Source organism: Phoenix dactylifera, chromosome 8, assembly GCF_009389715.1.
Source record: "Phoenix dactylifera cultivar Barhee BC4 chromosome 8, palm_55x_up_171113_PBpolish2nd_filt_p, whole genome shotgun sequence".
In the NCBI taxonomy this organism is placed as follows: domain Eukaryota; kingdom Viridiplantae; phylum Streptophyta; class Magnoliopsida; order Arecales; family Arecaceae; genus Phoenix; species Phoenix dactylifera.
Genome location: NC_052399.1, coordinates 16,373,328 through 16,394,514, shown reverse-complemented (window position 1 = coordinate 16,394,514; position 21,187 = coordinate 16,373,328). Strand labels below are relative to the sequence as shown.

The 21,187-nt window shown below is 38.9% G+C and overlaps 2 protein-coding genes across 3 annotated transcripts; both read right to left on the bottom strand.

Annotated features, from left to right (window-relative positions):
• Nucleotides 1–2,515: 2,515 nt before the first annotated feature.
• On the bottom strand, nucleotides 2,516–3,803 carry LOC103702518. The gene has a single exon (XM_008784984.3). The coding sequence runs from the start codon at nucleotides 3,618–3,620 to the stop codon at nucleotides 3,051–3,053; it is 570 nt and encodes a 189-aa protein (XP_008783206.1). The 5' UTR covers nucleotides 3,621–3,803; the 3' UTR covers nucleotides 2,516–3,050.
• A 9,629-nt stretch (nucleotides 3,804–13,432) lies between these two features.
• LOC103702517 (phosphatidylinositol 4-kinase gamma 4-like) lies at nucleotides 13,433–18,277 on the bottom strand. 2 transcript variants are annotated; one of them, XM_017841681.3, is made up of 3 exons: nucleotides 18,074–18,277; nucleotides 16,337–17,884; nucleotides 13,433–14,122 (listed from the first exon to the last, which is right to left on the bottom strand). In XM_017841681.3, exons 2-3 carry the CDS (start codon nucleotides 17,675–17,677, stop codon nucleotides 13,745–13,747), a joined length of 1,719 nt encoding a protein of 572 aa, XP_017697170.2. In that variant the 5' UTR covers nucleotides 17,678–17,884; nucleotides 18,074–18,277; the 3' UTR covers nucleotides 13,433–13,744. The 2 variants fall into 2 exon arrangements, with proteins under 2 accessions (XP_017697170.2, XP_008783205.2); XM_008784983.4 differs by having other exon boundaries at nucleotides 16,337–18,277.
• Between the last annotated feature and the right edge of the window lie 2,910 nt (nucleotides 18,278–21,187).

The following is a 21,187-nucleotide window of genomic DNA, read 5'->3' as shown; positions in this document are numbered from 1 at the left end:
TAACAATCGACAAATGCAATTTGTGAAATATAAAATGAGCCATGCATAGGTTTTTCCTTTTTTTTATTTTATATATAGTTGAGGTTCAACGGTGCACATTATAGGCGGAAATAGACCAACAAGAGAAGGAGGTGCAATATTTCCAATATTGTTTAACAATTCGAACTTGCTACTATGTAGGATGCTAGAATCCATTCTGATGCATTTTCAATGGAGTGTTGCACAACAGTATTTTGATAGGTAACAAATCATTTTGATAAGTGTCTTTATCATTGAAAAATGAATTAAGCTGAGCCACATGAGCATGTGAAGACACCATACTTTGGGTCATAGTGTATATGTTTGCATTATGGAAAAGTCGCATGCATAGCAAATCTCTTTATCCCTGTCACAAGTGAATCCCAGTTTGCTACCGAAAATAGAAAAAAAAGAAAAAGAAAAAAAAAAGAAAGGGAATTCAATCATCCCTCTCTACACAGATATTGATGGGCCTGGCCAGTACGTTAAAGTTTGACAAGTTCAGCTTTGAGGCCTGGGCTGTGGGTTTATACTACTGGCCTTCGGCCTTTTTGGGCGAGGGTGTGGACATCCTCCTTTTTTTCTTGTTGTCTTTCCAGGCCTGGTTGCTTAGCCTGGGCCAAAGTTTAGCATGTCGTGGCTTTTGCTCGTGCAACACATGGCACCAGTTATATGCTTCATCAAGGCTATAACAGTACTGGGCTAGCCCATCCTCTATAACCTTATAAATTAAATTAAATTAAATTAAGGGCGTGTTTGGATATTTCTACAGGATTGTGTTGAAAATCCTATAGGAGTCGGATATGTTGGCCTATCTAGCTTGCATGTTCTAGCACTGTCTAAATCCAGCTAAACTCTAGCATTTTTTTTTCTTTCACATGATTTGAGTTGGGTGGAGCTTGGTTGATACAACACTAAGCTGAAATGGATGGCCCAATCTAAAAAATCCTGCAGGATTTTTAGTCTGAGCCTATAGGAATAATCAAATATGCTCTAAATAGGAAACAAAGCAGTATTGTAATTTTATTTCTTCTCTACTACTAGGTAACCGAGTTCTCCATGCGAAGCTTCATGTTTCTACCACTTAACACGTGCGCAGCATGTGCCATGCTCTAGTTACATGAGTAACAAAAAGGTCAAGTGTGGTTGGATGTTTGCCAGTGAGTTCATGCATTTCGCTTGGATTCATAGGTGGTTGAATTTTTTATTTGTGAAAATACTTTTTTTTTTTTAATCTAGTTAACATTTCCTCATTCATTCTCTAATGAGGTCGTGAATGATTTATAATTAAATCTTGAAAATTATACTAATGTAGCATATATGGTGCCTTATTATCTTTTTTTTTTATTTTGCTTGTTATCTTAGAAATGGATATAGATGAATAACAAAATAATATGATAATAACCACTTTCTTGTCTTTCCATTCTATATTTTCTCCCTTTTGCAATTTTTCTTGAGATAAAAGTGTTATTTAATCCTCTCACTTGAAATAGAAGTTATGTTCTACACTGTATGCACCAAGCCACCAATCACTTCTGCTGCTGATTCTTGTAGACCTCATTCATCAAGCATGAATATAGAAACAAGTATGATCTGTATCTGGGCCTTGGGAGGCGACCTCTCATTGCCTTTTTCCAGTTTGATTTTGTGGCTGAAAATAAAGTAATCAAATTTAGGCTCGGTCCCCCATGGCAACAATCATGCACTAGGGGCCTCCTCGCTTCACTGCCGATTCAAAAGCTGCCGACTGCTTACCTACCTTGGGCTGCCACTGTATGATATTGCTCTCTCAAAGCACCATCGGCAGCCACTTCCGGACAAATTGGCTGCTTGGAAAGCCTCCTCTCACTGTGTGGAAGGATGATTTATTCTTGTCGATTTGGCTGTGTCCCTCCTGCCACAGTACTGTATGTCCGTCTTCTTACTACCCTCCGGCTTGTGTACCGTGCTGACAGTATCCGACGGTTCTTTTTTCTGGGAAGGCTAGAAATCTATCTTGGGTGGGTTTTGCTTCGTCCGGTGGAATCAATTACCTAGGTATGAGATTTTAAACCTACGGCTAATCAACTGTAAGGTTCTGTACGAGCATATATTTAGTCTTATATCGATTATTTGCTAGATAGAACTTAAATATTTATATAGAATCAGAAACTTGAATAATACTTTTCAGCTAATCATTTTGAATAAACATGGAGGGACTCTTACAGCCGATCCAATTTCTATGGCAGCGCCCATGAGTCTTAAACCCTTAATAGGACGGCCTGTGGGCCCTGGCAAGAGTTTCACTGTCAAATCTTATTATCAATTTTCGAACACAGGAGGATGCTCCTATCTGCCACAAAAAAATTTATTAAAATTTTCCCTTAATTTCTAGAAATCTCATCTCTAGCAGCCTTGCCAAATGTAAATGGCCAAGGCTGATGGTGCGTACTACGCAACAACATGATGAAGAGGCACACAAACGCATTTTCCCGGCAGTTGTATCAAAAGCTTGGGCTCAAGTCGAGTTACCAGAGTTCTAAAACATTCCTGAGACGAGGTGGTGGTCTTTCTTGAGATGGCACCAAAGATCCTTTTCTGGCTCAGCAAAATTTACCAAGCACTTCAGTTATAGGAACGAGCTGCAACTTGAGTTAATGAAGGATCTACTGCCCCCATTCTGTTTTAATTGCCTTTCTTCAGTTGAGAGAGTACGATTCTAAATTTATTCCCACAAGCACTGCCTTCACTTTCAGGTAAAATGCCACTAATACCCTTGAAATCCTTTGTCTCCTTCCGCATTTTTGGAGAATAGCAGGGTTTATCTCTCGAACAAAAAAGAAGAAGATTAACTGAAAAAATTAAACACGGAGAGGTGGCGAAAGCAAAAAAAAAAAAACTACCCTCAAATTAACAAGGGGGGAACAAAAATCTATTCTACATTACACCCACATTGCTTTAAAAAAATAATCTATCCCTCATTTCTTTCTTTTTTTTTGGTTTTTTGCAATTTCATTCTCGATCTAATCGGATGCGAATCCGATCCGACCATATCAGCACCGGAACCCTAGGACGGCGCCGTCGCCGGCAGAGACCGCGACGAGGCAGGTGGCGGTGGCCTCGACGTGGTGCGTGAAGAAGCGCAGGACCCGGACTCTCCCCTTGACCCGCATCCGGGACTCGACCTCCATGCCGGCCCCCGGCGGCGGCGGCGGCGAGGCCGGGAGGGGGAAGGAGTCGACGGCGAAGCTGGCGGCCATATACTGGGTGCGGCCGCCGTCGATCTGGCCGGCGGGGATGAACATGAAGCCCACCTGGTTGCCGGCGTAGACGAGCTGGAGCGTGCTGTCGTAGTGGGAGAAGGCGGCGCGGTTGGGGTTGCGCACCGCCGCGTACTGGGCGAAGGTGAAGCTGACGGTTCCGTTGGCGGCGGAGAAGCCCGGAAACTGGATGGAGTCCACTTGGATCTTGGGGTCCCGGGGCCGGAAGAAGACGAGGAACACCACCACCAGCGCCCCCGCTACCAGGATTAGAAACACCGTCGCCACCACGCAGGATGCGAGGTTCGTCTTCCCTCCGCCGCCGCTTCTCCGCCGGCCCGAGGCTTCGGGAGATTTATCCATTGATGTAGTCCGGCGATCGGGCCTTCTTGCTTGGAAATTCTCCGCGTCTCTACTTTCCCTTCTCTCGGTGCTCTCCGGCTTTGTTTCCGGAATCAGAGAGAGAAAGGGGGTAGATGCTGTTTATTTACTACTTTCTACAGAAGAGTGAAGCAGCAGCGTGCGCGGGGGAAACGGGGGTTAAAAGGCACGACAAGGGACCGGGGAGGGATCATGGGGAATCTTTGCCAGGTTCGCGGCTACCCGGCCCCAGTTATTATTTTTTAATAGTTACATATATATATATATATATATATAATTGAGGTAGGAGAGAGAAAGACAGGAGTTGAAATTTTTGACCAAAATTTTGGCTATTGAAAGATTAGCACAATCAGAACAAATGTCAAGAAAAAATTATACCTTATGTTCCATATGACCCTGCCAACCATCTCCTTTTTTTTATTATCAAATCCCATTCACTATATGATCGTCTCAGCGATTGATCCATAGAAGATGATGTGCTTATAATTAGTATGATGCACCGTGCATGGCTATGTTAGTGCATGCAATGTAATAAGAGGTTGTTACCATTGAGGTAAAGGTCAGGCTACATAGTTGAATTTCATATTATATTAAAAAACAAATACCATATAAAATTATTTTACAAGGAGTGAGGTTACGATTCCTCTTGGCCGGTGGGGAACTGGAGGCCATGAAATTTTGTTCTGAGAGTAGGTGGAAGAGAGGAGCGCTGACTTTGGGGTATTGTTAACTTTTTTTTTTCGTTTGTTTGTTTACGATGGCCGGTAGGGGCAGACTGGCTATAATATGTATGGGTTTAAACTAAACCATGGGGGGAAATGGGAGAATAGAGTTGGTTGTGGTTTGGACCCTTGATTTTGACCTGTAGAAGGCAATGAGATCGATATAGGCATGTCAATTATTGGTGCTACATGTCTTGTTGAGACGAAACATATGCTTGTTGGACGTGTCTCGGGCTTGCCTGCGAGCAATGAAGAATTGAACCTTGGTTTTCATCTCATTGACACACAACTAAGATATCACTTGGCACAACGAATATCAAGCAAAAGGTTGCTAAATTAGAACGGAGAAGGCAAGAGATAAGATAGGGCTGAAGATATTCAAGCTTGTGATCCAATCTATCGAGCACCGTAGTTGCAACCGAGATTAGTGGTTCCGTCACAACCAAATTGCCGAGTTCCTTATCTGACTATCGGTCCGCAACCTCAAGCAACGAAGGTGGGGGGAATTCAAGAAAATAGCCCTTCACTCCCCAACCGACGCCTGGTTAAGGACCATAAGGTGGTGGGCAGATTAAAGAGTAGGTTCAGTTTCCATGCACTTCCCAAGATTTTGACTAGGTCTAAGTAAAAAAGATGCTCGATAAAGGATAACAGTGTCGACATTATATGTGTCAGGGCGTGCCGAGAGGATTCTTTGTGCGTTCACATTTCTAAATATTAGACCCAGAGCCTATTTATAGACTTTGTCCGATGATCGATATGATGTGGCATTTTCGAAGATGCGATGTTTCAGAAATATCACATGCCTTAGAAAATTAAAACCAACGTTCTTTTCAGAGAGTTGTACCAGCATATAGAGAAAATGATAAGAATTTTAAAGTTTTTAAACAATCTAAAACTTAGGGAATAAAATTGATCTATTTTTTTTTAAATTAATTTTTTTTCCAAGTAAAAACTCCAATATATATATATATATATATATATATATATATATATATATATATATATACACTATGTGCACCATCTTATCCTCTAAACAATACTTATAACACTGAGCTGAAAATCAGTCTTATGAAGGAAAAGTTGAATGCAAAAGGGGAGAATCCTTCATTAGCACGTCCACACCAAAGGGGAAATAAGAGTGTCGACATTCCTTGTGGTAGTTGACCTCATTGGCTGAGCAAAGGTCGCCACATGACTTGAATATTTGAAAGGTCTTGCACAAGATAGCTCTAATTGAAGATTTTTTTTCTTCTTTTTCTCATGGAGATTCTTGAATTTCTCTCATGCCAAATTTGCCAACAAAGCGCAACAGTGAGCTGATCCGAGGTCCTTCCAAACAATGTGTGAATCCTTTGGCATCTCTAGGTGGTCCATAGAGCTTTTAGGTTAGACGGCCATCCTTGTAATCTTTGCAAGTGCAACTTTAGAGGAAATCAAATACTTCTAGTGAAGGAGCACTTGAGATGCAGTTTCACACTAGCTCCACAAAAGAGGCAACCTATACTCACCGTGCAACCTTTTCTTGCAAGAATCTTGCCAGTATAAAGTTTATTCTTCGAGGCAAGCCAAAGGAAGGGTTTCACTCTTTTTGGAATTGCAGCTTTCCAAGTGGCTTCATAGAAAGGAGAAAGAATAGCCCCATTGTTGATGAATCTATAGAAAGATGAACCAAGGAAGAACCATGTTTTATAATCCACATCTGCACATCAACTGTTCTAGAAGGTCCAATTGTCGATAGAAGGTCCAAGAGAAGCACACACTGCACACAAATCCTTGGAAGAGGAGAACTCAAAAGCCATGGTATAACAACCCAGGACTCCATCCAAAATGGCTAGCCAAAAGGTATTATTTGGATTTCTTGATTCTGTATAAATACCCAAGATCTACCCAGCGAATAACTAATGTGAGACTAAACACACACCCGCACGGATTCTTACACATGGTCAAGGAGCAAGGAGATACCTTAATAACACCAACAGTATTAAGCTAATTGCATCCTATTCCCAACGAGCCGAGAGCCGGAACTAATTGAAATTCAGAAAATTACTTCTGTCAGGCCAAATGCAGGAGTAATTGGAATATCTCACATGAGAAAATTATACATGGTATTGCAGTTTACAGGAGGTTGGTTATACATGACTATACTACAATAAGTTCGTGCTAGTTCTTTGAGGCCAAATAACGGGACTGGTTTGGAGGAAATTAGTTATGCCAAGCCGAGTTCCCGGACTAGTTCAAACTGGAAAAGGATAAATTTATGCTAGCTCCATCGGACCCGGTGCCGGGGCTAGCTAAAGCTTGACTAATCTGAATCCACTCTCTCAGGGCCAAGTGTGGGGACTAGTCGAAACACCACCTCAATCACGAGCATACTTTCTATCTATCTATCTATGGATAAATAAGTATTTATTTAGAGAAGACTTAGCAAGAATCCAATTTATTTAACTATATATTCTATCATATGAATGAAACATATTTCTAAAAAAATGAATAAATAAGTTTTCTTGCATGTAATGTAGGCTTAGCGGTTTTAGAACCATCAATGACTGGAGAACCGGTATGGACTCCGAAAACAATATACATTGCATGCCTTAAAAAGTTGATAAATATTACTTGTACGTGTCAATCATATTCTATATGGGGATTATGGAAATGTCGAGGCAAGTTCAAAATGGATATATATACGTTAATAAACTTGATCCACTAAAAGAAGTAAATATTGTGAGACACAAGCACCTGCCATTCATGCAATATATATATATTTTTAATTGTAACTAATTCATGACTTATTCAAGAAACAGGAACAAATCGCAAAACTAATGATGCTGTCGTTGTTATTTGCAGTCATGTGGTCTATTGCTCTGCACTTATCTAATGCCGGTCTTAGCCATTTCCCACGATTAATCTTCTGAACTTTTTCGACTTCTGGATTCTTAGCAATTCTTCCTTGCTCGGATGTGAAGCTAACAGAACTTTACCAACCAAACCCAAGACAAAAGCTATTTCTGCGTGGAACGTTTGAAAGAGACCTTTTATGATTCATTTTGACTCGTTACGAAATTTTATGGTGTTTCAGGTTTAAGAGATTCCAGTTCGGGCAGTGACGAAGCTTGCACAAAGATGGGCCTTTTGGGCCTCACAGCCCAACTTTGGATCCTATTAGGTTTACTTACCGTTCATGACCAAATTGGCCGGATCAGACACATGAGTTGTTCTACCTACATTTTTCCCTGAAAAATAAGTCTGCAGAAGATTGCTTGGGAGAAAAAAAAGAAAAATATTTTTTTTGAAGTTAATGAAAGCACGAAAGACTTATTTAAAATGGTGACATACAATTTTTTCAAGTAATTTTGTGAAAGTTATATAGATTAAGACCCATCCATATTATAATCATCCAAATTCAAATTCCAGGAGATGCACTCTAGCTTTTGGCTTTTAAGCTTTGAAATAACGAGGTGCGGCTATTAACGTAAGCCCATAAGCTATTTAAGATATGTAATTCAAAAAGCCCTAAAAAATTTTCTTTTGCGCGAGAGAAGACAACCAAACAAAAGATCCCCTTGCATGGTCTGACGACTTCCTCTAGTCACTGCGACTCCCTCTATGAGGCAACTCCTCTTCCAAAGTTACAAGGCTATTTTCAGCGCTCCTTAGATGCATGATGGCACAGTACCACTTCTTATAAACAGTGGTTTGGTTCTGTTCCACAGCCTTTATTATTATTATTATTCCAGAGCCTTTATTTGACCCCCGTAGAGATGATTACATCTCGGTTTTGCATTCACCGAATTTGAGTAAAATTACCTAGACTCTGCCTTTGATAACAACACACACACACAAAAACACTCTTCAACAGCTATTAACAACCAGAGAAACCTATCGGGAAACGACTGAAGGTACCCCCAGCCTGCCTGAACTATGTTTGAAAGAAAAGCCTCTGAAATAACCAAGATAATGGACATCTAAGCTACCCTGTTAATGAATGACCAGAAAGGCTTCTGAGAGGAGGATTGGAATAGCCAGTTTTATTTTGGGCTAGTGGGCCGGCCTGAAGAGGCCAGGCCCATTGGCACTTGAGGAGAAGACTCCCGATCGGAGTCTCCTTCCTCCCCCGATATCGCCGGAAGGAATTCGACTCCGAGTCGGATTCCGATCGCGGCCGCCTCTATTTAGAGGCTTCGTGAGTCCTCTCCCTTCAAAGCCTACTCCCCGAGCAATCTCTACTCTTCTTCTTCCCAGTAAGCTCGCGGTTGCCCATTATTGTGTTCGCCGGAAATCGAGACCACCGGACGCCGCCGGGGCTGAGGTATCACGCTAGACTTCTTCCCCTTTCCTTGCTTTTCTTCCCTCGAGCCGGAATCGCGGCCGCTGGCCAAGAAATCGGCTGGAAATCGACCCAGAAAGAGATCCCCTGTTTGCCCTGTTTCGGTCTTCTTCTTTTGCCGTGATTAAACCACCACCGGCCGCCGGTTTGGCCGGATTTTGCAGCTGTCGACGACCCCTGAACGTGTAACTGTTGATCGGTGGAATTGGCCATGATCTATGTCGAGTTTGATCACCCCTTGCTCTTGTTGATTTCTTTTCCTTCTTCCTCGTGCCGGCCGGCCACCATCGCCGGCGAGGCAACGGCCGACGGACCGACCGTGGCCACCGTCGCTGGGGCTGGCCACAGTGGCTGTCGCCCTCTCTGATCCGAAGAGGAAAGGGAGAGGCAACTCTCCCCTCTTTTGGAGAAGAAGAGAGGGTCTCTCTTCTTTCTCTCTCTCCTCTCCTCTCTCTTGGTTCTCTCTTCTCTCTCTTGATTTATGGCCAAATATGTTGATTGATTTGAGTTAACCGTGCCATTAACAACCAACTCCAGGCTCCTGATTGAACCCGACTAAGATTTTCTTTCCTCTCCATCTTTTTTTCTCTAAATTCTCTTTATAGAACTTTCTCTTTCTACTCTTTCTAGGATAGTTGGATCCTATGACTCTTCATAGTGATTTGAATTGTCCCTGATGAAGGGTTCTGGTCTAGGGTCGTCGGGCGGCATGATAGCTCCATTCTGGCTCCTGCCAAATAATGTTAGATTTGATTGCCTCGATTTTTGTTGAACCATCTGTGCCCTAGTTCAAGCATGATTCGATGAATTTTACTTTGTCGGGCACTCTCGCCTGCTCGGCCCTATGAGGGTATTGGAATTAAGATTCTATTCTTGGAATAATCATGATAAATTCTGATTGAAAATATAGTTTTTAAATATCAAGATCTGAGAAGGATTTTCAAGATTTATTGGATATATTAGTTGGATTGCGTTCAAGGTAAGTAACGTAATCTTTTTCCTAAATTTATTGGCAAATTATAAATATTTTTTGGAGTCGACTTATTGTTGATTTATGAATTTGATGGAAGGTGTTATATGTCTATTTCTAAAATATTGTATGATTCCAATTGAACGTATTGGTTTAAATTTGGATTGTGTTTGATTGATTTCGATATCACATCTTTCAGTTTGGAATACTGAACATGTTTTGAGAAAAAGAGATTTGAATTGAAATAGATTTGGACTCACAGTTGGGCTATGTTAAGAACTCCGCTAATGGGGGCTAATACATTGGCACTTGTCTACCGCAAGAAGATTAATCTGTAACCCTGCCACAGGAAACATGTGGTCATAGTTCTTAGCTATTGAGTTGAATGTGATAAATTAAAAAAAAATTAATTTATGAACGGTATTTCGATTTTGACACCGCATAATTTTAGAACTGAAATATAAAACTGAGAACTAATTGAATTTCGACCTGACTATGTTGAGGACCCCGCCCATAGGGGCTAATATGTTGGTACATGATTTGTCCCAAAGGTCGTGTCCAAGATTGACATACCGCCAGTAGACTAGCGGTCTTGAAAAATTTTGCTGCAAGATGAACGCAACTCACCGCAAGATGATTAGTCGGTGTTATGATCCTGCCACAGGGAACATATGGTCATAGCTTAGGATCGATAAGATGAATTGAACATTTAAAAAAATTTGAATCCATGAAAAGAATTTTAAAATTTTGAGAAAGATTTGATCTATATCTTAGTACTGCATATATACTTATTTTCTGTATATTATTGCCTGATGTATCTAGCTAGAGTGTTCATTGCTTACTGGGTCGTTTAGCTCATTATACGATTTATTATTTTTTTCAGATTCAGAGAACTAGCCTACTAAAGTTTTCAATATGAAAAAGTGAGTAGAAAAACTGTGGCACAAGTTATCTTAGATTAAGATTTATTTAAATTGATATTTTATCTTAGACTATTGTTAGCATTGTGAGACATTGTAAGTTGGGTTAGTTAAAAAAATAAAGTTTGCATATTATTAGTTAATTATTCCGCTGCATATATATGATATCATATTGAGATGCCTTGCATGCTTGTGGAGAGAGTTCTCTATGGGTATGCAGCAGTTGCCGCGACCCCCCGCTCACGATCTCGGGTCGAGAGCGTAACAATTTATATGGTATTAGTGCATAAGTGGATAAAATCTAAGACAGAATCTGATGTAAGATGAGTGTAGGTGGGTAGATACTAGGAATATTGTGACGTACATCTATGTCAATTACATTGTGAGCTACTTTAAAGATTTTTTGTTAAGCCTTGTGATTATGTATGGAAAAGGTTACTCGAGAATTATGATAAAATTTATTTATGAGATTTGATACATGATGGAAGGTTGGGCAATCTATGAATCAAGTCGTAAGTTAGACTTGGATCTAAATTAAGTGCAAGAAGATTGATCATGGAATATTATCATGCATTGTGATTATTTGTTATTTAAGTGAACTTGAAAACTCAAAAATTGATATGGAGGTATACCGTGACATTGCTTAATTTTGAAGATAATTCTTAGAGGCAAATTAAGATCCATTTATATGAAGTTGTTTAAGATTTGGGCTATGAAACATTTTTGTAGTGCTTGATTGGAATATTCTTCGAGGTTTGAATCTGTATGTGGATTATGAATGAAACTAGCATGTAGAAGGAATATATGCAGGGTAATATTTTAAAAGATTATTTTCTTATTGAAGAATTGATTTTATTTCGAGATCATAAAGTATCACCATCTTAATTTTATTAATCTTGGTGGAATCATTAATAATTTTTGTCACCATCTTTGGATCCGAATAATAGATCTTATTAGTCTATAGAGACTATGTGGTGTGTAATAATTTCGATTTAAAGTTTGGGCATATAGGTTGATCTAGGGATCTTTTGCTAATAGTGATGAGGTTGCTGATGAAATCTAATTTTGTGTAAGAAATTTGAATTTTTGAGATTTACATGATTATCATAGAAGATTTTTGATAAATGCTAAAGATCTCGATGAAGGAAACTCTAGGAGAGATGATTGAGTCAGTTTTACTCATTTGTGTTAATTTAAAGCATTCTAACTTGGTGGAGCATTGAGAAATTTCTTTTGGTTGTTTTTACTTGTAGGAGTTTGATTTGGAATCGTCTAGTTGAGTTGATAAGAGAATTAGGATTCAATTCATTTTGAATTATCGTAACTAGTCTATGTGATGGTTTTGAACATATCAATTGACTCGAGGATCAATCTAAATGGATGTGCTCGTGGTAAGTTAGAGAACGAAATCAAAAGTTTCTTTTGGGGCTTTACTTGGAAATCAAAATTTTGGATTTTCTTAGTTCATAATACAAGGTAGTATTTTGATAAAAAAAATTTAGTGAATTCAAAGAATTTTGGTAGTTTGAATCAGAGTGCATAGTGAAAGCGTAGTGGTCTTAATTATTTTTCTAAGTTAGTCAAAAATATTATTTCTTTGATTCGACAAGTTTTAATAACAAAAAGAATTGATTTGTTTCCTTGTGTAGTAAGATTTTTTTGATAAACGAAAGACAAATGTTCTAATTCCTGGATGTTGTTGCACTATCTTAGGTTCCCTAATTTTATGTCGTGCTAAAAAAAAAATTTAGCATTTTGAGACTACAATTAATGGATTATCGATTTTATCTTGGATCTAGAATATTTTGGTATATATCTCTCTCCTCTTAAATATGAAGCTTGTACTTTTCAATTAATATCAATCCTTTATTTGATTGAAAGAGATTGAGGTTGTCAATTGACTCTGATGAATATTCTACTAAGGATGGATTAGAGTTGTTTATGATCTAATCTTGTGATAGATCGGTTAATCAAGAGCAGTTGATATGAATTCTTATTCAAAATTAAGATATTGATTTCAGTTTATAAGAGACAAACTTGAAGAATCTAAGTGTAGAGGTACTGGACCTTATTCTTATTAGAAGAACTAAGGATAAAGTTGTATTGATAAGTTGAATTATTGAAAACTTGGGGATGAGATTAAAACTACGTATCTCTTTAACTTTTTGAAAGTATAACAAAAAAAATTTCGAGGGTAAAATTATTTTAAGGAGGGGAAAATGTAATAGCCCATTTTAGTTTAGGCTAGTGGGCCGGCCTGAAAAGGCTAGACCCATTGGCACTTGAGCGTGCCTGTGGCACGCAATGGGTGAAAGAGAAGACTCCCGATCAGAGTCTTCTTCCTCCTCCGATATCGCCGGAAAGAATTCGACTCCGAGCCGGATTCCGATCGCAGCCGCCTCTATTTAGAGACTTCGTGAGTCCTCCCTCTCCCTCCAAAACCTCCTTCCTGAGCAATCTCTACTCTTTCTCCCCCATTCTTCTTCTTCTTCCTGCTAAGCTTGCGGTTGCCCATTATTGTATTCGCCGGAAATCGAGACCACCGGATGCCGCCAGGGCCGAGGTATCACCCTAGCCTTTTTTCCCTTTCCTTGCCTTTCTTCCCTTGAGCCGGAATTATGGCCACTGGCCGAGAAATTGGCCAAAAATCGACCGAGAAAAGGATCCCCTATTCCTTCTTCCTTGTGGGAAGAAGTTCTCTATGGGTATAAGGCAGTTGCCACGACCCCCGGCTCGCGATCTCGGGTCATGAGCATGACAAGGATACTGTAGAGAGCTATAAGAATAGTTATATATAGAACAAGCCAAGTAACAGCACACTTCCAATCTCCTAACAGCGGAGCAACCAAAATAAGTTCCAGAAATAAAATCATTTTTTTTCAAGAGAGGAAAGAAAATATGTCTTTGGTCTGCAAATAAGAGAATCTAGATACAATACGAATACTAACGATCTAGAGATTCTGCTCATCTTCTCAAGCAGGCAACAGGATTGAGAGATGGTAAGAGCTGCAACACAAGTTTCAAGAGCCTCTCAAATATTGAGACCTTGTATTAACAAAATGGAGAAAGGACCATCATACTTACAACCTCCATCATCCACCAAGTAATAACCCATCCACATACATACACCTAGACATTGATTAGTATGCCATTTGAGCCAGGCAATCCTACATGAAGAGTTCATCAAGGTAACGATCCATGATCTCATAGACACACTCCAGAAAAACAGTTTCGCTGGTGCCTGGAAGAACAGAATCCTTTGCTTCACGGATGATCTCCTCGATCTTGGATTCTTTCTTGAGCGTCTCCCTGCACAAGATGCTCCCGATATCGTATGGTGTAAGCCCTCTTTCTGCGCCCTTTTTCAAAAGCATAGTAGAGATGCGCAGAGTGCGAGAACACTCAGGCGACAGTGCCCACCCATGGAACTTGAGGAGCGCAATATCTTCTTCAGCATCTAAGGATTTTATGTAGTCAATGATTTCAGAACTGAAAGGTTGGCGGGCCTGGGGCCAATAGAGCCACTCAAAGGTGCAATCCTCAAACTGCAATGGCACAGGGATAAACAGTAAAGATTACCAATGATGCGACATTAATGTTAAAAGACAACTCAAAAGCACATTAAACTCAAAGAAAGAAGACATTCAGGATGATAGGATGCTGATGATTATATCCAAATGTTGACTCAAATATACAAAGAAAAGAAATTTACTACAGGTAGCCTCCCATTCATAATCAAGGGACACATGCTTATGCTGATGAATTCATATGACACGGAATGGAACAATGTGATTCTTGTCAAGAACAAAGAAATATTATAATGTGGAAACTAAAGAGAGTCCAATCTATGGAGTCTAATTTGTTCACATAAAGAAATAAGCAAGCAAAGATTAAAACCAGACAATAGATCACATCTATATGTCTTCTAGTTTCGGAGTCATTACAAATCCTGCATTTAGAAAAAAATTCCAAAAAATCATTTTGACTAAAACTCAATTAAAATTCAGTTCTCGGCTCATCTGCTGATTCAAAACAAAGTAATCTAGCTAGTAGATTACAATAGAGACTTTTCACTATAAATAAATTCAATAGTCTAAAATGAATAACCCTTAAGACATGATTAAAAAAAACTAAATTCTTTAGTGACAAAGTTTGTTGCAATAATAACGACATATAGAATTGCACCATTAACATTAATCACAATAAAGAAAAAACAAAAGGCATATAAATAATTACTCTCACATAGAAACAGCACATGAAAATGAAGATAAACAAAGGACGGAGAAAAAAAAGGTGTAGAATAGACAGGGGTTGAGCTAAGTAGATGTTTGGGGTGGTGGTTTGGAGACGAGGTCAGATATTTGTCAATATAGTGTTCTTGCCATAGTACAGAGCCCCTCCCATCCATTACACCTACATAAATTCAGAAGAATGTCCGCTCGTCCCCTCTATAAATTTGGAAGAAGATCGCCTCACTGTTTTTTTTTTTTTTGCGAGAATATTCCCATAATAAGCTTGCATATCTATTTGAGAAATTAATGAGCATCCATATCACTTAACACGGAATGCACAGGATCTCTCTCCATAAGATACTAGTATTTTAAAATTTTTAATCTCCCAAATTTTCCTCCACATGTCTCTCTTTTTTCCATGACTTTCTAGAGAAAATGCTCTGGGGCACCGGTGGGTGCACGTGGAAAAAAAAAGCACCGCTCTTGGGTGGCGCTGTGGTTAGAGGCAATTGGTTTTGAAGAAGTCTGCTTTCCGCAACATCACGAAAATATGAGATTTGGAAACTTTTCCCCTCAATAATTGTAAGGTTTAAAGTTATAATTTTGTTATAGCTGACTAGTGCCTTGATAAATATTTTCATATATGAGATGTTAGTGAATTGTTGTTGAAATATAGAATATTCTGATACCTTGCTGATCACAGAAAGCATGAGACAATTATTTATGGTAAAAAATAATGAAATAAAATGTGAACTTAATCAAATTTCATAAAATATCATATTTTTATTTATATGTAATTTGATCCTCTCTAGGAATAAATCTTGGCTCCACTCCTGAGAATAGTATAAGAGAACAATCTAGAAAAGGCAGGGAAACCATAAAAAGGGTATTACGAAAATAAATAATATGTTGTGAAGGATATTAGGGATACATTATGCATGGATGGTCAAACAGACTTCATGAAAGGGAAAAATCTAGAGATAGATTAGACAAAGCATATAGTTTCACCTTATATAATAAATTAGAATGTTTTACTTTAATCATATGGTATCCACAAAAGCAAATGCATAAAGGGTACCGGATATGATGAAAAGTAAAATCCAACTATTTGATGGATCAAATATGAAGCAAATTCTTGTTAAAGTTCAGGTTTCCAAATGATTATGGTAATTGCTTACAGCCACACTTCTAACAGAGCAGAAGGTTTAGCCATGAACAATACTTCCAAACAAACAAGAGATTAAATACTAATAGGTTTCTGTCGTCTAATGCATTTCTGTTAAAATCATAAAAAAGGTGATTAGAAATATAAAGGGAAAAAAGACAACTACCACAAAAAAGTGATCTCCAAGTCCACATACCAAGAATGAAAACCATATGTGAAGTGTCCTCAAGTGATCATTAGCTTAATCATAATATTTATTTAACATCATTTTCAACATCTAAAAAAAAGCATAAGCAAGAGAGAAATACATAAACATAATACTGAAACTCTACTATGCAACAAATAAAATAGCATTTACTTACATTCTCAGGCAAGCAGTATCCATGATCAATTGGAACCAGCACAAACTGCCCTTCTCCATCCTTGCGAAGCAGTATATTGCCAGCATGTCGATCAGCATTTGCCAATCTTATATCCAACACACAGATCTTATGAACCTCCTCCACTGGGAATGCCCGAGGCCCTATATCCTCACAGCTCCCACAGTTCTCCAGAAACATCTGCAAGGATCCAATCTTGTAGTTCTTTGCCATATAACCATACCCATCATGATGATTAAATCCCTCATGCAAGCACCGCACCAGGACTGTCGGAGGAACACCAGCAAAGCCAAGTTCATCACTTGAGCGGCGGCCACCAACAGGGTGGTCAAGGATGTATGCTGCAACCTCCCTTAGTGCACCCTCGCCTACCCGTGTCCCCCTCTTTAAGCCTTCACCATCTGATGACAAAGGAAGCCCTCGAGGATTGTTCTCAGCCATCGGCTCTTCATCAATTGGCTTAAAAACAGAAACATATTCGCGACCTGAGACATCTTGCATAAAGTACACCCCCCCTGAGCCTTCTGAAGATAAGACCGGAGTGTTGCCCCTCTCCAATCCAGCTATGGTAGATCTAACCAGATCCATAATCCCTGGAGACAATTCAACTTCGGGATTAACAATCACTGGCTCAACCCAAGCATCTCTATCTGGCTGCTTCTTGGAAATGATCTGAAGGCCATCGAACCCCTTGTTATCCTTCAGATCAGGTGCAACTATTGACAGCTCAAAGTCCTTGTTAACCGGACTAGCCCTAACTTTAGCTGATTTACGGATCAGCAAATGGACGACGGCATCATTGTTCTTACAAATGTCATCAATCAGCTGCTGATCATCAAGTTCCTTCCCATCACAGATGAGCTTATGATCCTCGAGATCACAAAAATCCTTACCCTGCTTAGCGATCTGCTGTTTGATGTAACCGATGTTCCGGCGCTTCTCGACTTGGAATTCAAATTTCTTTCCGCAGGTAGTTTTCACAGTGATGACACGGAGATCGCTGAGCCGGATGACAAGGTGGAGGACATTTCCATCAGTCATTCCATAATCCCGGACGAAGCTGTTGTTCCGAGCCAGCTCCCTGCCATCGAAGACCAGCTTCTGCTTCTTTACCACAAAGCCTTTACAGGACTGGATCCTAAGCTTCACGGAGGCGATCGAGTCGGATTCCAGCACCTGCATGGGGATCACCGATCCCGGGATGGCGAGGTAGATCAGGATGGACTCGGGCGAGCAATGAGGCGACCTACTGCCGTCGAACCGGATGGGGGAGAGCGCCGGATCTTCCCGGATGGGGCTGAGAGCAACGCCGGAGGAAGACATCTTCGTTCTCTAATGGGGGAGCACAAGGAACCCTAGCTAAAAAAAAGGCGAGATTTTTCTTCTCTCAAATCCAAGAAGCCATCATGGATTATGATCTCCTTCTCCACGAAGATCGAAGTGAGGATCCAAATGTTACCTGGGATTGGAATCAAACCCCAGAAATCCCTGACAAAAACATCCCTTTTTCCAAAGATCAGCGATCAAACCCTGTCAAGAGACTACGGTCTCAGATTTCAAACAAGAAGACCACCACGTAATAGAATGACTGGGGTCCAAAGCAACTGATCGATCGAGAAGATTCGATCAGAATGTAGGATTCTTTCTCCAATAAAGGGAGAAAAAATAAAGAGCGATGGAGGAGGAGGAGGAGAATGAGTTTGCGAGGAGGATTCTTACAAAAAGGAATATGGCGATTAGAAGGCGAGGGTTTTCATGGATGGGATTAGCATTTCGATTGGGTTCTCCTTCCGCTCTTCGCTCCCAAGGCCCGAGAACTTTTTCTTCTTCGAGTTTTCTCTTACTCCTTCGATTTTTTTTTATTTTTCATGATCAGAAAGGAAGCAAGAGAAATGCGGCACGGGTGGAGAAGAAGAAATGGTCCGAGACGCCTGCCTTGTATACGCTTGGACCCGGGACTAACGGAGACGGCGTTAGGATTAGGAGACGGCAGTCTCAGACAGCTACCGAGAAGCATCGTTCGTCGGCAAAATGACCATTATGCCTCTAGATTATTTATATTAGGAAAGTAAGGATGAAAGTGCATAAGATACCATCCATCCATCCACATATTTCCGTATCCAAATTTATCAGAACATAAATAGAATTTTAAGCATTCACTTAATATTATTTATATCTGTCAAATTAAAACAAATGTAGATTTGAATATTCATAGGCAACTATTCGATTCGTATCCAAATATTCGATTTTATTTGTAACTCTATCTAATTTTATATAGTATTAATATTTTTTAAAATATATATTTAACTGTATTAATATTTTTTATTTACTATTTACTTAGTAATATCTTTGATTTTGGGATCGTAAAGTTTAATTACCTAACTTATATCTGTATTTATATCCGTACTTTCAGTATCTGATTTGTATCCATATTCGTTTAAAATAAGTATAGATATAATTTTTTACATTCGATTAATATCCATATTCATATTTATATTTATCAAATAAAATAAATATGAATATGGATATGCTGGTATTCGATTCATATTCGCCCCAATTTTAGCCCTATAAATTATAATGAAGCCATGATGAGATATTAGCCAACATGCCTACATCAATTAGGATTTTATGTGAAAATTGGACAACGAGAGTTAACACAAGTTATGAAGATCATGAAATTCTATTAGAATAAATTATAATTATCATGGCACACATTAAAGTGGGCATATAATTGTGCAAGATTCAACAAAACTATTATAAAAAAATATGTGTAATTATGTCCGTAGCTAACTATAAAATACAAATTATGAAGCATAATCAGTTACTATAAAATTACATCTTTTTCATATATTTGCTATCTACCTGTAGTGTTTGTCAACATTGTGACGTATGCTCTTAATCAGCAAAATAATTAATCATAATCAATTAGAGTTAATCTCAATATTTAAATATTTCTTAATAAATATACTTGAATGAATGGTAAATATAGAAAGATAAACCATCATATATATGGTTTCTATAATAGTCAATATTAATGGAGAAATTTCACAATTTCTTTCTATTGTTTGATTGTGTCTAGAACAAACTCTTTTCGTTGAGACAGCTGGGAATCTAGTAAACGCGTGCGTTTAATTAAGGGCAATTCGGACGCTTAAGCCGCCCCTTCGCGGCTAAGTTTTGAGATTACAGGTGTCTAAGATCCAAAAAGATAAGTACGAGGCATCGGCGCCGACGTGTATCGAATACGCCGTTAATGTTAGCGGGAAATGACGTGTACCCGTCGCTGTGTGAAGACCATGTGCGTACAAGCCTCGGGTTGGACTTTGGACTTTCTCGAGGAGGATGTGTAACGTGGCCTCCAAGCCTAAACAAATTTCGGACCCAACCTACCCCTTTTGCCCCTCTTTTTCTCTTTCTTACTTTTTTTTAATTTTTTATATTAAACCTTTTTCTCTGAGAACGGAAAGCGAAATGTTTGGAAATTGGAAATTCTTTGGGGGCGAAAGTTTGGAGGGGTCCACGCGCTTGCAGCTTCGCTTTCAGCGGTCACATTATTCCTAGAAAACGGGAACGCCGGGCAAGGGAAAGCATACATCCACTCTTTATTTATTTATTTATTTATTTATTTTGAAGATTCAGATCATTATATTATGAATATATCTAAAAAAAATTAGAAAATAAAACATCCAGCAAAACTCTTGGTAGCTAAGCCTCACCGATCTAGAATACCCCATCTGTATGGTTTGCCATAAAAGAGGGCATCTAGTCAATGGCACCATTCGCATACCTTTAAACCTCTTTCATCGACATTTGGTTATGGGCAATTCAGCTAGCTCTTTTGTGCTTTTTATTCTAATTGATCATGCATTCATTCACGCATGATAGGGCTGGACTACACAAGTAGTTGCACAAATTTTTGCGGCTTCAAGAGGCCAACTCTCATAATAGTTACTTGACTTGTGCAAGTGGTAACTCCTAGTTGGTTCAAGAGATTGTAAGAAGAAATTATGTAGAGTAGGCCATTTAAATTAAGATCCTCAATTCAAAATGCAAAAATCTTTTAGAGCGTGTTTGAATATTTCTACAAAATTGAGTTGAAAATTCTATAGAAATTAAGTTTGTTGGCCTATTTAGCTTGTATTTCTTAAGAGCTTGTCAAAATTTTAGCCCAAATCTTAGTCTTTTTATTGAGATTTTTTTTCTTTTCACTGGATTTAGGCTAGTTTGTGTTTGGTTGATATAGGATCGTACTTAAATAGAGGGCTCAATCTATGAAGCCGATCAGATTTTCAGTTCAATCCTATAGAAATATATAAACATATTTTTAACCTATTGGATGTTGGAAGATTTCTATTAGAGAGGCCTAAAATGCAAAAAAAAAAAACTCTTCATTTTTTTAAAAAAATTGGTAATAGAAGAGTAATCATAATTCTTTGTGCTTTGTCTTATATTAATGGATGGTGGCAATTTATGGGTTTTTATGTATTTAGTGCTTATTCCATGCAACATACGTTATGCAAGATGCACTGCCAAAGCGATATGTTTGGAAATTCTTACTTTTTTTTAATTTATTATATTAAACCTTTTTCCTCGAGAATGGAAAGCGATATGTGTGGAAATTCTCTGCAGTGAAAGTTTGGAAGGGTCCGCGCGCTTGCAGCTTCACTTTCACGAGTCATATTATTCCTGCTAAACGGGAACGCCGGGTAAGGGAAAGCATACATCTACATCCCCTTTACTTTTTTTTTTTATTTGCTACAGGGGAAGACTCGTACCATTCTATCATAAATACATTCAAAAAAAAATAGAAAACAAAATATTCCATGAGACTCT

Bases quoted from the DNA above. Each gene is read 5' to 3' on its own strand.
- LOC103702518 (XM_008784984.3), bottom strand. From the start codon at position 3,620: ATGGATAAATCTCCCGAAGCCTCGGGCCGGCGGAGAAGCGGCGGCGGA.
- LOC103702517 (XM_008784983.4), bottom strand. From the start codon at position 17,677: ATGTCTTCCTCCGGCGTTGCTCTCAGCCCCATCCGGGAAGATCCGGCG. The intron at 14,123-16,336 runs GTAAGTAAATGC...GTGCCATTGCAG, and splicing joins GATACTGCTTGCCTGAGAAT to TTTGAGGATTGCACCTTTGA.